General features: G+C 42.6%; 2 protein-coding genes across 7 annotated transcripts in view; one reads left to right on the plus strand and one right to left on the minus strand.

Moving 5' to 3' along the window:
• The window catches only part of TMEM116 (transmembrane protein 116), a 163,418-nt gene that overhangs the window by 125,336 nt on the left and 21,163 nt on the right, over positions 1–16,919 (plus strand). Inside the window, exon 11 of the mRNA XM_049619947.1 lies at positions 3,644–3,731. Within this exon, the coding sequence (XP_049475904.1) occupies positions 3,644–3,731 (88 nt within the window). The remainder of the gene's footprint in view (positions 1–3,643; positions 3,732–16,919) is intronic.
• Positions 2,815–16,919, minus strand: part of MAPKAPK5 (MAPK activated protein kinase 5) — a 41,984-nt gene continuing 27,879 nt past the window's right edge. For 4 of the 6 annotated variants that reach the window (XM_049619941.1, XM_049619940.1, XM_049619942.1 and 1 more), the window contains 7 exons: positions 12,804–12,884; positions 10,020–10,207; positions 7,818–7,938; positions 5,073–5,203; positions 4,690–4,811; positions 3,527–3,631; positions 2,815–3,194 (listed from right to left, as the gene is read on the minus strand). In XM_049619941.1, the coding sequence (XP_049475898.1) occupies positions 3,100–3,194; positions 3,527–3,631; positions 4,690–4,811; positions 5,073–5,203; positions 7,818–7,938; positions 10,020–10,207; positions 12,804–12,884 (843 nt within the window). In that variant the 3' untranslated portion in view covers positions 2,815–3,099. The remainder of the gene's footprint in view (positions 3,195–3,526; positions 3,632–4,689; positions 4,812–5,072; positions 5,204–7,817; positions 7,939–10,019; positions 10,208–12,803; positions 12,885–16,919) is intronic. The other 2 variants (XM_049619943.1, XM_049619939.1) reach the window with 1 other exon arrangement.

Below are 16,919 nucleotides of genomic sequence, written 5' to 3' on the forward strand. Positions count from 1 at the left end.
GTCCCAAAAATCAATAAACGTTGAAAAAAAAAATTAAAAAAAAAAAAGAAATATAATTAAAGCTAAGTGTATCCAAGTTTTCAGTTTTTAAATTGAAACACATTTTCTTTAATACATACACATATACGTGTTCACAGACAAGGTCTGATTTAGATCATTTGAGTTCTTTAACCAATAATCCCTTCCATTTGTTCTTTCTCACATGAATACAACAAACTCTTCTTAAAAACTTATCTATTTAGAGAAAAATTTTTTTTCACTTCTTAAGTAGGCTCTATGCCCAATGTGGGGCTTGAACTCATCACACAAGATCAAGAGTGGCACACTCCACTGATGAGCCAGCCAGGTGCCCCTAAAAAGCGTACCTATTTCTAGCTTTAAAAAGCTATCCTCCTATGTTTCAGACAGGTATCTGACAGGTATTTTCCTATGCTTATACACTTAACCGGAAAGATACACAAATTGTTTTACATCAAGCAGATTTATAACTATGTTAAAGTCTATAGGCATTTGAGTGGTAAGTAATGATTTTAGTTAAACAGAGGGTTAGCAAGTCACGTGGGAAAACTGGAGACTCTAACCTCCTGCCTACAAGAACTGTTCTTACAACGTGAACTGCCTGCAGGTAGAGGCATTTAGAGGTAGGAAGAGACGAAGCTGATTTTGTTTCACATCCAGTTACATGTGAAATTTGCTTTATTAGGAAACCTGACTGGCATACCAAAACAGAATTTGCTACTGGCCTACAAACCCCACAAACGAAATTCCACTTTGAAATCCACAAACAGTGCTGCGTCCTTTGGGAACTAGTGTTCTGTCAGGGGTCCAAAGTAAGACCCACTTTTGCATTACAACAGCTAGACTGTCCTCCAGGGTATTCACCAGCTTCCAGCATGGAGCTCTGTCATGTGGGCATATGTGGACGCAGCGCTTCTTTTGGGGGCCAGACTAATTCGGCCCGGTGTGACTAAAATGTGGGCAACTGTTGCTTAGAGTAAAAGGAAGAACTATTGTGGATGTCCTTTTAGATCATGCCTAAAATTCACCACATGCTAAAGGAAAAAAAAAAATCATCCAGAGCCTTTGGAAGGTACCCTAATAACAAATCGAGAAGTTAATGGTAGACTGGGCATACCAGTATTTACTCTGAAAAAAAAGAGTAACAAAGTTAGCTATGGCCTTCCTTCCTCCAGCCAATACCTCTGCCCTGAGAAAAACAACAGGTGAACATTCATTCTGTTCTTCTAGAAATAAGTGCAGCATTTTTCCTGATTGCAGTAAGCGATTTGTAAGACTGCATTTCACTAAAAAAACAATAACTTAATTCAACCCTTAATTCAACTCTCAGCTAAGTCTTCTGGTCAATAAATAAGAAAACATTTTGTTTTTCTCTGCTGCCTAACTCTTCGATTTTGCCGTATTTAAAAGCACTGAATTCTCCTTACGGGGTATCCATTTATAACAGTTATTAGTCACCTAAGATTAGGGAGCCTTACCGTAAAAAGTATCTATTACCCAATATGACAAGGTAATCCTTGTAAGATGCTTTGTGTTTTTATCACGTATTTCCAGTCAGTCACATACATGTGATGCATACTAACCAAATGTCATCCTGAGGACATGCTCAGCAAAGTGGACAAATCATAAGAAAAGAAGTGAGCTCTGTGAGGTCAATTTTGATCGAAGAGAATGTGACAGGACAAAAGTGAAGAACTGCACCTGCGACCATCTTCCTCTGCTCTGTGAATTGGGAGTTTGCCTGTTAGCCCTTCTATTTACCAACACAGACACCTGCCAAAAACTGCCAAACACACAAAGAAATAACGGTTTGTTATGGAAGCTCGTGTCCACAACAGAAAACTAAAAAAGCATCCAGCCTTGTTTTCCATTCAAACGGTTGATCTCTGGCCGAAAACCACCCTTCCTGAAAATGAAGGGCACTGAACGAAATAGACGTAGCCTGGGGATGCCAACAGGAAGCGCAGGCTGAAATATCAGAGAGTAAAAGGGCAGCTTTAGAAGAAAAAACTGGACCATTTTAGATGCTAATCCAGTAGTCTAGTTTACATGAGATGTAACTTTCTCAGAAAAATTATCTGATAAAAAGGGCCAGGAGAACAGAAAAACGGAAGCAGCAGCAACAGAGCTTGGTGAGGCCTGTGGGGAAGGGAAGAGGACTGAGCAGGACCTCAGAGGAGCAGAATGAAGCTCTGGTTCTACATGAAAAGAATAAACTCGAAATCTTGTTAGATGTAAGAAACCCCCCATACCTTTGAAAAGATCTGACCCAAAAAAAAGAGAAATGTTACCACTTTTCTCTAAGGAATTAGGGACAAGAGGGGCGCCTGGGTGGCTCAGTCGGTTAAGCGGCCGACTTCGGCTCAGGTCATGATCTCGCAGTCCGTGAGTTCAAGCCCCACGTCAGGCTCTGTGCGGACAGCTCAGAGCCTGAAGCCTGTTTCAGATTCTGTGTCTCCCTCTCTCTGACCCTCCCCCGTTCATGCTCTGTCTCTGTCTCAAAAATAAATAAACGTGAAAAAAAATTAAAAAAAAAAAAAAAAAAAGGAATTAGGGACAAGAGAAATGACGCCTCAGCTCCTTGCCTCTTCTATCATGGGAGTTGGCATCCTGTGGGTTCCAGCAGGCAGTCTGCAATATGGATCCACAAAAATCTGTTTGGCACCAGAGCTAACCTACCGATGGTGCAGAAAGCAAATACACAGGGTGAGTGAGACCAGATTCCACAGTACTTGATTCAAATGTTTACTGAACAGACAGGTCAGTATCGTCGGCCCTTTGTCTATCACTGACAAATGGTTTTTGTATACTTTATTACAAATAAAACAATCTTGTTGACAATACCATCTATCATCTTACAAACATATGAGAAAACAGTCCTAGAGTAATAGTATATCTCTAGGAACTGAGCTTTTCTTACAAACAAATGAACTATACTATGAGTAAGTTCTGTATTTAAATCTATACAGCGTCTTTAAGTAATGTGGAAATGAAATTATGATTTATTAATTTACATAAAAATTACTTTATACATTAAAGAATAATTTTTCAAATTGTTAAAAAAAAAGTCTGAAGCCGTCATTATTGGGATTCATGGGACATGGTTTGTTCTTCTATCACTTGCTTCACAATTTCTGCCAGTTTTAGTCGATCCACTTTATCTGTGAATCCACGACCTGAAATGCACAAAAAAAAAGGTCAGTCTCCAAATGTTTGGAGTGAGATTGTTAACAGGGATCCAGTAAGGTACCCAAGGGGTGTGAGACTGGGGCTCTGCAGTGTGGAATCTGCAGCACAAAGTTCATCTGAACTCTGGAAAGCAAGTGAGAGGGCTGGACGTCCATGCCTGTGCAGTTAAGCAGGACTAACCCCATCCCAGAGTACTCCACTCACTTTCTAGCCTCACTTCCCCTCAAAACCGCCCCAGCTCAGCCCCCAGACATCCTCCAGGTTCCACATGTAATGACTTCTCCGCGTTCATGGAGAAAGGGAGAAGTAAGTTTCCTACCATTCCAACTGAAGCTTTGCAGAGTATCTCTTAGGAGTTTGCATTCCCGGTTATACTTCCAAGCCTCCTGCATTACTTCATTCAGCTTTTCATCTTCATTCTCTCCTATTAATAAAGATGAAGAAGAAGTTGCGTTTTCCTGTGGCATCATGGGATGTGAAGTGTCAGAGACGGAAGGACATGATGTCCAGCTTGTTGAGAAGTGGTGAGTTAAGGGGCAAACTTTCACAAGACGCTGTTGTTACTACTAGTCCCTACCTTATATGGAGGCCACTTCTGGGCTCTGAACTCTTATTCTGACAGCCTCACACAACTCCTCTCGTGGCCCCAGGGTCTTAGCACTGGGGTATGGGAAACAGGCAGAGTCCGACTCTGCTGCTGAGCAAGAATACCTGGTTAACCTAAGAGACCAAACGACGAAGGGAGAGCAAGGCTGAGGGGACCACCTCTTTGTCCTAGGCTCATTTCTTACTTTGGAAGCCGCGGTACACCCTGGGAGTTCTCTTAAAACCCAAGAAATCTAGATGGTTTTCTGGTCTACTACTTGAAGCCTCTCATTCATCTGCTGAGGAGAGTCCATGACACCCCAGTGAGTGTATTAAAAGAAAGCTGTCACTCAAAAGGAGACATGCACAAGTCACACTCTGCCCATGATACAAGTAGCAGCAGGGGTCACTTCTGAACTTGGGAGGTATTCTCTTTATATCCACAAGTTAATGACGGCCTTGTACTCTAAAGGCTCCGGAAACGTTCCTGACCTTCACAAGCTGATCCTGACCCTGTCCCCATTTTCCGTTCTCCATCTTCTATCCTGTGCCCTCGTTAACAAACTAAGAAAGCACAAAACTGCATGCTGCACCAGACGCGGGCAATTATACGCCAACTAGCAGTTTCACAGAAAACCAAAAGGGGGACGAAACTTACCACCTTTCTGAGTTCCCACTGCCTTCTCTTTTTAGTGGGCACAGATTTATACATATATAAAATTACATAATAACTTATATAAATTTATAATTTAAATAATTTATATAATTATTTTCTTACAACACAAAGATGAAACAGACAGCCTCAAATTAAACCACTCCTTCTGCCATGTGCATGTGAGCACGTGCACACACACACACTCACACTCACACACACGGAACATTGGTAAATGGCGTGACCTTTACCAGCCTGGGGGAGAATACACTGAGCAATCACATCTCGGAGCTTTTCCAAGGCAACATTTGAATCCTCGGCTCCATTTTCACGGTCGTGGATATAAACACCGTCCTTTGGCTTGGTGCTTTAAAAGTTTGGGAGAGAGGTAATAACAAGGTGAAACCTCAAAAACCAACTCTCCACAGCTGTTTACTCTAAAGATAAGGCAGCACATTTTTCAGATAAATGATTAACTATAGAGTGTCTCCACCTCCTCATGCTATTTAACAAGCCATCCTTTCCACCCTCTTAAGAGGTAGAAAAAGGGCAGACCCCTGGCTGACCTCTCCCAATCCTGCACTCAGGCACACCAACCATGGAGAATCCACAAAATAAGCTTAGTTACCCGAGTAATTTCCTTTTTCTCAGAATGGGGTTGTTCACAGAGTGCAGGGGTTTGAGGCTGACTTTCAGATCCTGGATTCTCATGTTGGCCAACTGTTCTGCATGAGCCTGCTGGATTCCTGCAACCACCGCCTGAATGTAAACACGGTCATCAGTTTTCACACTCACTTCAGGGCACCTAAAGAGCCAATCTAAGAGAGTAGGAAGGAGAAGCTCAAAGAACTAAGAAGGTAGTTTCACTGTTATGCTGGCAGTATACAAATTTTGATAAGCCAGAGCATTCTTCCCCACGGATTGGCAAGCCCAGGGAATACCAGGCAAACCAAGGGCCGTACAACAGCTAGCTCTTCTTCCCTGCGTGTGGACAGAAATGCAAGTAAGAAGTGCTAACAAGACTTATGTTCACAGTCACTGGCAAGAGCAAGTGTAAAGAGAGGCATTCGTGGCCATCAGGGGAAAGGCTGGTAAGCTGCTGCCTGAGAAGTCTCCTGTAGTGGCATTTATTCACTGCCCCCACAGTGTAGACAATCATTTCAGCCCTGATGGCTCAGAACCCCAACTACTTCGTACGATAAGCATGGTAGATCATCAGAAACTGATCTATAAGCCAGTCAATTAATTTACAATGAGAAATAACTGTCAATGGAGTCTAGAACTTTTGAAGTCTGTGTCTTTGTGACCAGTGCCGGCTCCTACTATGGGCAGACCAATTAAGGAAGATAAATAATCAGCAGAAAGCTTTCTAAGAACAAGATGATCCCATGTTTATATTTTTAAACAGGACAAACTGTGAGTGTGTGTGTGTCTCCACAAAATAAGATCAGTAAGGATACATTAAGCCATAGATTACCTCATCTCTGAAGGGTGAGACTGAGGCCAGGGGCATGAAAAGGAGTTTATGCTTTTTATTTTATATACCTCTGTACTATTTGAATTTCAACAATAAAATTTGATAGTTTTAAAAAGTAGTTCCCTGTTAAGCATGCAATTATATCAGGTAGAGTTTGAACTCATTTAAGGGAACTATAATAGCTGGCCTTGGCTAAACTCCACTGGATCCTCACATCACCCTTATCAGTGATGGCCCAATCAAAAAGATGAGAACAGCTCAAGGTTGTCAGCTCAGACTCCATCTCCTAGGCAGGGCTTAGATGGACACCATCCAACATCCATATATGTGGCCATTTTTCTGCACTTCAGAGTTAGCCAACCTACATCATGACCCCATTATTTCTTCAGAAATGGGAATATATGGTCTGTCACCTTGCAGCTCCATCTTAGAGGCCTAGGGGCCACTCTTTCTCATTAAGAAGATTCTGCATATCCATATTTGGCTTCATTATACACTAAGTCTAAAGTAACTCCAGAAAGCAGTCTTATTTCTTCAATCCCAAGATCTTGAGGAAAGCCACACTATAACCCCCAGTGCCGATTTAAATTATCTCAGGATTTTGGACTGATCAAACCAATTCTGGACTACTGGGCATATTTAAACCAGGAGGACAACGACACAAAATCAGATATGGCCAAGAACTCTGTTCTTTCCAGCTCTTTCTTTCCCATACTCCACCAAAACTAAGGGAAGACTGAAAATTTTTTTCCTATTATTCCCTTACCCTTTCTCACACTTCAACCCCGTGCCTTCTAAGTGGGTAAAACTCACGTCTGCATCACTGCCTTTACCTCTCAACTACACTATAGTCCCACACAACACATTCATTTACATGTCCATCTAAACAGTATCTAAAACCTAAGAGACTTGCCTTGACCTAAACCAGCTTTGTTCCTGATTTCCCTCTATTTGTCAATGGTATCACTAGATATGACCCCCATTGTCCCCTTAATATCTACTAAGTCCTCAAAAACTGTAGAAATTTGTCTTAGAAAATATTGAGTCCATTCATATGTCTCCACTTCTCTGCTCCTAGAGTTGCCCCTCAGCTTGCAGATGACTGCAGAAGTCTTAGGTTGGCAAGTCTGCAAGTCTGGCTGACCATCCCTAAATACCTTCCCTGTGGCAAATATCTTCCCCCAAATTTACAAAGGCCCCTCAGTTATGCGCTACTAAGACTTAAGCTCCTCCGTGTACTTTCAAAGCCTGGCCCTGCCACAGATGTCTCCCGGACTTCCCATTAATAAGCTAGGTGATTTTTCCCACTCAGGCACTTCGGTCTGTAATTGTTCGCTCCTGGCGTTCCCCACACTTGGGCACTTACGCTGTCTGCTCATATTCTTTGAGGCAGCTCATGGCTAAACCCATGAACCGGTTAAAAACTGCCATGCAGTAATTAAAATATGGGAGGGTTGCCTTCTCTTTGGGAACTCTTCCCTAGTTACACCCCTTCAAAGATGTTCTCTTTTTCTGAATTCCCACAGCATTCATAGAAAATGTAGCATGCAAAGCTCTGATGTCTGAAATGTTCCCTCCCTGTTTCAGGTAAATTGATCTTTCCAACCAGTCTTGTTTAAACCCCTCAGGGGAAGGGAGGGTGTCTCACAGTACTATGTGCCCCTCAACCCCACAGCACAAATATGAAGGATTTAGTGTGTATTCACTGGGCCCTGATCTGGTCTTTTATGCAAAGAAGCTTTTATTTCAGACCCTGACTTTCAGGAAAGCAGGGACACCTCTCTGGTAAAGACTGAGTTCTCTGTATTGCTCCGCTTTGAGCCCTCGCTGAACTTCGTCCCAGCATTCCTTCTCAACAAAGCCTTTTTGGTGAACAAAGCAAGCATCATTCAAAACCTTATCCATCATCAGTTGAGCAGAGGGTAGCACATTATCCAAGGCCTCTGTCGAGTTGAGCCATGGGTGGTCCAACACGCCCTCGATGGTGAGTCTTTCCTCCGGTTTGACCTTTAAGAGCCTGTGGAGAAAAGGCCAACAGGGTGCTGTGCATAGTTGCTTCCAGAAGGCCAGGAAGTTCCTGGGTCTGGTTCTTACCAGCTTCAGCTTCTGACTTTCTACAAACTCCTACAAGCTTAGGCTTTCCATCTGCAGGAAGGGGTGGGGTTCTAGTCCCTAGCCACTAGTTGTGAGGGCACTGTTATCCTTTGCTAGTCCTTTCTATACTAGACAGAGTGAGATAAAAAAGACAGGAAAAGGCTTAATCCAGTGATACTTCAGACTGAGTTCTAGGTTCAATAAGCCCACATACAGCTTATAGTTCCTGAGACTTGAATCTCCACATTCAGGCTGCAATTTCCAAATGGGACTCAAAGTGCTCTTTTGGCTGACAGTGGCTACAAAGAGGGTCATTTAGTAATGAAAATCCAGGTTGCTATTTGTGATAAAACTGACAGATGTAACCATATGAACCCTTTATTCCAAAAACATTCAAAAGCTAAAAATTTAGAGTTTCTGAGAGGGGAAGGCATTTCCTTCTAAGCTGAATGTATTGCTATGTACCATCTGCATTTTGACCGTACTTCTTTACATCTTGTCTGTTCACGCTGATGCAATTCTTAGCTCACTTCAGCATGTTTCCTAGGCTTTTTACAGCCCCTCCTTCCAACTACATATCCTCCCGCTATAAATGTCAGAGTCAGGACAACACGTGCACTTGCTCTTTCAGGTTCTCTGCAACCTCTGGGTCATTCTGAACAAACAGCTTCAGATTCTAAAGAAAGGATTATTTAGAAAAGAATCCAAGGGGCGCCTGGGTGGCTCAGTCAGTTAAGCATCCGACTCTTGATTTCAGCTCAGGTCATGTATGATCTCACGGTTTGTGGGTGTGAGCCCTGCATCGGGCTCTGCATTGACAGTGCGGAGCCTGCTAGGGAATTTTTTCTCTCCCCCTCACTCTGCCCCTTCCCCCGCCTCAAAAAAAAAACCACAAACAAACATAGGGAAAAGAAAGAAAAGAAAAGAAAAGAAAAGAAAAGAAAAGAAAAGAAAAGAAAAAAGAAAAAGGAAGATAAAAATCCCGAAGCTGAAAGAAGATAATCAATGTCACTCTAGGGACAGGAAATATATTCTACAGAACTGACAAAGAACCACTTAGAGGATACTGATGTTTTGGTTAAGTAGCTGAGAATACAGTGTGGAAACAGCATGGGAAGACAAATGATGCTGTAAACATTGCCTCTGCCCTCCGCCCTCCTAAGAAGTTTTACTTACAGATTTTAGAAACTAGTCCCTCTTTATATACATAGATCCTTAACCAGTGGGATAAGCTCACTTTTGAAAGGGAGTAATCTCCACAGAGAAATGGCTGTGGTGTCAGGAGACAGCTCCGGGCACTGCCCCATTAATGCCTATCTTCATCGCATTACAGATGAAGAAACTGAAACCAAAAGAGGGAAAATTGCTCAGTGAACACAAAGCAGTAGGAATGCTGGAAGAGTGCCCAAATCCCAGGCAACTGGGCCTCCCACACAGGCGGGCAGGAAAGGCAAATACACCTCAAATTTAGGTCTGACTTCTTACCTAGTCCTTCAGCTACCAAAGGACTCTGTCAACTCTCCCTCACCCACTCACTAGGACTAAATCTTCTAAATCTGTCTCAGCAGTGGGGAGTCTAGAGGCCTACACAATCAGCCGCATACCCCCAGCAGCCAAAGAATGAAAAGCCAAAGTGTCATTGTCATCTTAGCCCCTGAGTTCAGTTCCCGATGCCACGTCTTTTCCACATGACTGGCTAACATGCGGGAAGGGCACACCACAGGGCTTACCACTTAAGGTCCTAAATTAATGTTCACAGAGACAGTAGCTACCGAGGGACCTGGGTTCGCATCCCTGAGGACAAATTCTAAGAATGCAGCAGGTGGGAGCAAAGCTCCATTTTCATCAAGGTGGAAATGCAGAGCTCTCATCTCAGACCGCAGGGATGAGAATTCTATGATGTGCAAACAGGAAGGAACATGCCTGGGAAAGCAATGACTTTTCCCTTGTGCTCCACCACCTTAGGCCTCCTTGGCCTCCCCACCCTGCAGCATGGGGACTCACTTCCTCACAACATCTTTGGCCATCTCCGAGATCTGGCTCCACTCTTCTTCTGGGAACTCAAAACTGCCCGTCATGATCTTTCTCCGCATATCCTTTGGGATAGTCCGGCTGTGGTGTTTGGAGTAAAAAGGAGGGTATCCACATAACATCACGTAGATAATCACCCCTAGGGACCACAGGTCACAGCTCTGAAAGGAAAAAGAAAAGAGTCACTTATGAGCAGAGGTACAGCCCCAAAATAAAGCCCCCAGGACCAGCCCAGAGACAGCCCCTAAAATACACAGGCTAGTATCTCCAAAAATCACTTAACAGAGACTGGAAAAGTTTCAGGAAGTCTTAAGGGAACTAACCTTTCTCTCCATATGTTTTATATGCCACCACTGCTACATATATACACACCAGCACACAAGGCCAGTCTAGGGTGAAATAAACAGTCAGTTTTATTCTCATTGCTCAGGCCCAAGCTACTAGCTGAGCCTTGGGTACAGGTGTACGACACTTCATCTCCAGCTACAGACGTAACAGATATCAACCAGCTGGTTGGGAAACGTGTGCTAGGTCGACCTGGGCAAGGTTGAGGGTACAGGAACCAAGTAGCTAGGACACAGGCAGGTTGACCCTGTAATATAGCACAAGTCATTTCATCAAAACCCAAAGCAGTTTGACACAGATCAGAAAGAGCCAGTAGAGGAAGAACAGGAGGTCTAAAAGCACTCCTTTGATGACTCGTTGCACCCATGTGCCAGACCATACACCATTCTTGGGGAAGATCTTCGGAAAGAAAGAAAATTGCCACCAACTACTTTGTCTGTAGGTGTTAAGGTGCCTTCACGGGCAATAGTCACAACGTGATCATTAATAAAACTCCTAATTTAGCTAGATGCAGCTCTACCTGCCTCAGAACCTGGGTCCTCAGAGGCTCCACTTCAAGCCTGTCGTGAATTGCAGGACAAAAGCAGCGTCTGCCCGACAGAGGCAGCCCAGGGAGCCTGCCACTGAGGCCACACGCTCTCGCCACACCACAGCTGCGTCCTGCTGAGAAAAGCTTAGAAAATGGGGTGTCTCAGGTACTCCCACCCACTTTTTGGCATCATACTAATGGGTATTCGTAGATGGCATGACCCACGCTATAGAACAGAATTAAAAAATTATAGAAGTGAAAGGAATCTTAAAAATAATTCAAATCCCTCCCTTTCCACATGACGAAACTGATACTACTTTTTAAAATTGAGGTTGATAGGGGCGCCCGGGTGGCGCAGTCGGTTAAGCGTCCGACTTCGGCTCAGGTCACGATCTCGTGGTCCGTGAGTTCGAGCCCCGCCTCGGGCTCTGGGCTGACGGCTCGGAGCCTGGAGCCTGCTTCCCATTCTGTGTCTCCTTCTCTCTCTGCCCCACCCCCGTTCATGCTCTGTCTCTCTCTGTCTCAAAAATAAACGTCAAAAAAAATAAAATAAAATAAAATAAAATAAAATTGAGGTTGATATGTTTAACTTCTAAAAATTTAATTGTATCTTATATTTTTGTGAAAATATTATTTGCAAATGTAGCATTCAGTGTTCATCTAGTTGCCAATATAAAGATTATCTCTAGACGAACTTATATACACGTTCAAAAGTAATGTTTATTATTCAAAAGCTGTTTATTATTTCAATATGCTACTCATGTACAGTGCATCATTTTTATGAATCCCATGCTAATTCATGAACACCACAGGGTTTACAAAATGGAACAGGAAAAGAAGAAAAAAATAGCACCAGAAAATAATATATCACACAAGAATTCACTGCATTCATGCTGAGATTTTAGCAAGTGGATCAATGTCATCTGAGTGCTTCTACCCCTCATTCCTGCCTGCATCAAGAAGCAGGAAGCAGTTTCTGAGTCTGATGCCGTAATCAGCACAGCCCTCAAACCGTCACCCCATAAGAGCAGAGCTGCCTGTGGTTTTGAGTCTGTAAGACCAAGATGTGGAGCAGTAATTACTTGGGGACTGACGAGTGCTAATCATCAAAGTAGATGTTCAAGGTTCTGGTTACACTGTGCCAGTGACAGTGCGAAGCACAGGGTCATGAGTGGCAGAGGTCCCTGTGTGTTCTTTCATACGTATGTCCGTGTGTACATGTGTGCAGACACTATAGGAATACGTGGCACCCTCTAAGGTGTGGGACCCAAGAAGAGCTGGCCTACTGCCTTTTTACCACACCCAAGTCCTTCTCTGTCATCTACATTCAGCCATGAGTCCCCAAGCAGCATCATTTTTTTTTCTGATCTACTCAGTGACTCCAGGACCTGTTTTAAAAGACCCTAATATTCTTGTGCTTTAGAGCAGAGATCCTGATGCCTAGACTACAGACTGAGAACTGTGATAGTACCAGGAACACATGCTGTGTGTCACAGACACTGTTCTAAGTTCACTATTTTTGGGTAAGAAAGAATGGCCATGGAACATTCTCAGAAACGGCCTCCACCTCAAAAAAGCGAGACAACCATGTCTTTTAAATGTGGTCAGTGGACTATACAGTTACCCGAATAAATAACCTACAGGCAACCACCGCCCTTGGTTCCTGCTGCAAAACCTCAATTGCTAAGAACCTTATTTCATATTTCATCAGAAAAAAACTTAAATTCCAAGTACTCTTCTGCATGTGTGGCTGCTGCCAGCTTTTTGGGCAGGAATATTATTAAGGGATAAGAATGGAATTGGCCACATTCCCAAAGAGCCACAAACACCTCACAGAAGAGGGGCTACACCTGAGGGGTGAAGGCAAGTATCTCTTCCCCTACCTTGTTGTAAGTGTAGGGTGTTGGTGAGGTAGGTATGATGCCAGATTTCTCCTTCTGATGCCTTCTCTGCGCCTCCAGTACCTGTCAGAGTCAGACCAAAGGGGACAATTTATTGAAAACCACAGCAACGACCTACAACTTGAGAAAGAATGCTGGAAGGCTGAAGAGGGTAGACACTGGCGGTCAATAATTAAAAACAACAACAACAACAACTTCTGTAAAACACAAATTGTCAAAAACCTTTTACCCCTCTTACAACCGACAATTTATCAGTATTTGCCCAGGTCAAGGACATGAAGATCAAGTCCTTAAAAGAGACTGAACTCTTCTTCCTGCCCATCAAGGTATCTGAGATCATGTATTTTTCCTGGAGACACGGACATTCCCTTATGCCTGTATAAAAGCAGACCAGCGCTGGCCAGTGGATCAGGTTTGAGGTACTTGTTGCCATCAAGGACTATAGCAGTCATGTAGGTCTGGGTGTTAAGTGTTCCAAAGAGGTAACCATGGGGACATCGTCCTGGCCAAGCTCTCCATTGTCCTGGGCAGGGAGACCCCTGGGGGAACAATACTGGCACACCCCACAGATTACTTGAAAGTGACAGGATGATGCAACTCTGTGCTGGTCTGCTTCCCTTGCACACCCAGACCCCCATGCCCATGAAGCTGCTGATGGCAGGTGTTGATGACAGCTGCCACACCTCGGCCAGGGGCTGCAATGTCACCTGGGGCAACTTGGCCAAAGCAATCTTCGATGTCATCTCCAAGATCTATAGCTGCCTTCCCCCTGACACTCTGGAAAGAGACTGTGTTCACCAAGGCTCCCTGTCAGGAATTCACTGACCATCTTGACCACATCAGAGAGTCTCCATGCAGAGAACTCAGGCTCCAGCTATGGTCACCACACAGTGTTCTTACACAAGAGAAATAAAGCGAATTAATTAAACCTGAAAAAGAAAATACTGTTTATAATAGCACAAAAAACAGTAAGGATAAATCTAACAAAGATGGGAAAGACCTATACACTGAAAACTACACAAATGTTGCTAAGAAAAACTAAAGGCAAAAATAAATGGAGCAATACAGCCTGCTTATGGGTCGGAAGGCTCGGTATTGTTTGGGTGTCAGGGCCCCTACATCGAACCATACTTCTAAAAGAACCCTAGTCAAAATTCCAACAAGCTTTTTTGTAGAATTTAACAGCTGACTCTAAGTTCATATGGAAATGTAAAGAAATTAAAATAGCTAAAACAACTATGGAAAGAACAAAGTTGGCTAACACTACCTTATTTTATATTATTATAAAATAATTATTATATTATATAACTATTATAAAGTCACAGTAATCAAGACAGTACAGTACTTGTTAAAGACAAGCAGATCACTGGAACAGAACAGATAATCCAAAATTAAACCCACACATGTACATTCAACTGATCATTGACAAAGGCTCAAAAGCAATGCAACGAAGAAAAGATAGCCTTTTCAACAAACGGCACCAGAACTGGATACACAAATGCTAAACAATTAGTGTGGATCCATACTCATGCATTACACAAAAATTATATCAAAATGGATCACACACCTAAATGTAAAGCCTGAAACTATAAAACTTGTATGAGGAGATCTTGGGTGATCTTGGGTTAGACAAAGATTTCTTACATAGGAGACCAAAAGCTGAGTCCATGAAACATTTTTAAAAATTGAAAAATTGGCTTTCACCAAAATTAAAATCTTTTGCTCTTCAAAAGACACTGTTAAGAGAATGAAAAGATAAGCCACAGACTGGAAGAAAATCTTTCCAAAGCATATATCTGATAAAGGACTTACATCCAGAATACATAAAGAATTCTCAAATTCGGCAATAAGAAAACAACACAATTTTAAAAATGGGGTGGGGCACCTGGGTGGCTCAGTTAGTTGAGCGACCAACTCTTGATTTCAGTTTAGGTCATAATCTCATGGTCTGTGGGTTTGAGCCCCACCATGTTGGGTTCTGTGCTGACAGCGTGGAGCCTGTTTGGGATTCTCACTCTTCCCCCTCTCTCTGCCCCTCCCCACTCACGCTCTCTCTCTCTCTCTCTCTCTCTCTCTCTCTCAAAATTAAATAAATAAAAATAATTAAATTAAATTAAAATTAAAATGGGAAAAAGATTTGAACAGATGCTTCACCAAAGAAAATATACAAAAGGCAAAGAAGCACCATGAAAAGATGCTCAACATCATTTAGTCATTAGGCATATGCAAATTAAAAGCACAATGAAATACCACTGCATGCCCACTAAAAAAGACTGCCCAGGGTGCCTGATTGGCTCAGTTGATTAAGCATCTGACTCTTGATTTGGGCTCAGATCACAATTTCACAGGTTAATGGGTTCGAGGGTGGAGCCTGCTTGGGATCCTCTCTCTCCCTCTCTCGTTGCCCTCTCCCCCACCTCCCTCAATAAATAAGTTAACTTAAAAATAATAATAAAAGACTGCCCATACCAAATGCTGGTGAGAGTGTGGACACCTTACACTCTCAGACACTGCTGATGTGGATGTAAAATCGTACAACCACTCTGGAACACAGTCACGTTGTAAATAATGATCTAGCTATTCCACTTCTAGGTATTTATCCAAGAGAAAAGGAAATAATTTTGTACAAAAACTTGTACACAAATGTTTATAAGAGCTTTATTTGTAATAGCCCAAAACTGAAACAACCACATATCCACCAATAGATGAATGGACAAACAAATCAAGATACACCAACATAATGGAATACTTATTAGCAGTAAAAACAACTAAACTATTTACCGATACATGTAACAACATGTAATTACACTGAGTGAAAGAAAACACCCAAAACTGAAAATACTGGATGATGTGCTACTTTACACATAAATCTGCAGAAAATGCAAATAATCTATAATGACAGAAAGCAGATCACTGGTTGCCTGGGAATGAGAGGACAAGAAGAGAGGCAGGGAAAGATTACCAAGGAGTACGCTAAAACTTTTCAGGGTGACGGATATGTTCACAACCTTGATTGTGGTGATGGTTTAATGAGATTATATAAATATATGTATTAAAACTTACAAATTATGTAATTTAAATATGTATAGTTGATCATGTATCAATTATATTTCAATAATTTTTTTTCCCTTAAAGAGGGCTTCTTTGGTAAAATAAACCTTGAAAAGAAGAAGTATCAGCTATGTAAAAAAAATACAACACTCTGGCCATGATGGATTAACCAGTACAACTTTCTTTCCCACCACACACAACTTGAACATTGGACAAGATATGAGAGAAAGTGGGGCATCTGGGTGGTTCAGTCAGCTAAGCATCCAACTGTAGATTTTGGCTCAGCTCATGATCCCTGGGTCATAGGATGGAGCCCTGTGTCAAGGCATGAAGCCTGCTTGAGATTCTCTCTCCCTTTGCCCCTCTCCCCACTGCTCATGCTCTCTCTCTCTAAGAAAAGATAAAAAAATAAAAAGATTCCTTCTTATCTTAAAACAAAAAAGATATGAGAGAAAACTGTTTTCTGACACTGAATAATATACAACACAGGTCAGCAAACCCTGAGAGATAGCAAGCAAATGTGGTAATCCATATGATCTGTCAAGAAGCATTTTCTGGAATGCAGTGCAGGGAGAGATTCTAAGCAGGGTACAGGGGGCTCACAGGAGTTCAGTAGTGTGGCCAAAATTTGTGGAGCAGACTACCAACCGTGGGGAAGGCACGCAAGAACCTGCCTAAGGATCCCTTTGATCTTTGGGTACATACAGTAAGCTGCACATGGTACAGCAAGACTCTGTGAGACCAGAGGAGCAACCGGCTACTAGAACAACTACTCGGGATCTATAAGCTGAATAATTCCCAGATGCTGCAGAAGCCTAGGAGATACCTGAGGTCCGACTAGCCAAGGTAAAGAGACTTATTGATCATCTGGGGCATCAATAGAGGACCACAAGTTTTCCTCTAGGTAGCAGGGCTGAGGTAACCCGAGAATAAGGCCTCATCTAGACTCACCCTGGAAGAATTGCAAAGCAAGTTTCAAGACAACCAAGTGGACCTGCATGTAACTCACCACTCACCAAAACAATCTTTTTATATACTTTTCTTTTA

This window comes from Panthera uncia (assembly GCF_023721935.1).
Source record: "Panthera uncia isolate 11264 chromosome D3 unlocalized genomic scaffold, Puncia_PCG_1.0 HiC_scaffold_8, whole genome shotgun sequence".
NCBI classification, from domain to species: domain Eukaryota; kingdom Metazoa; phylum Chordata; class Mammalia; order Carnivora; family Felidae; genus Panthera; species Panthera uncia.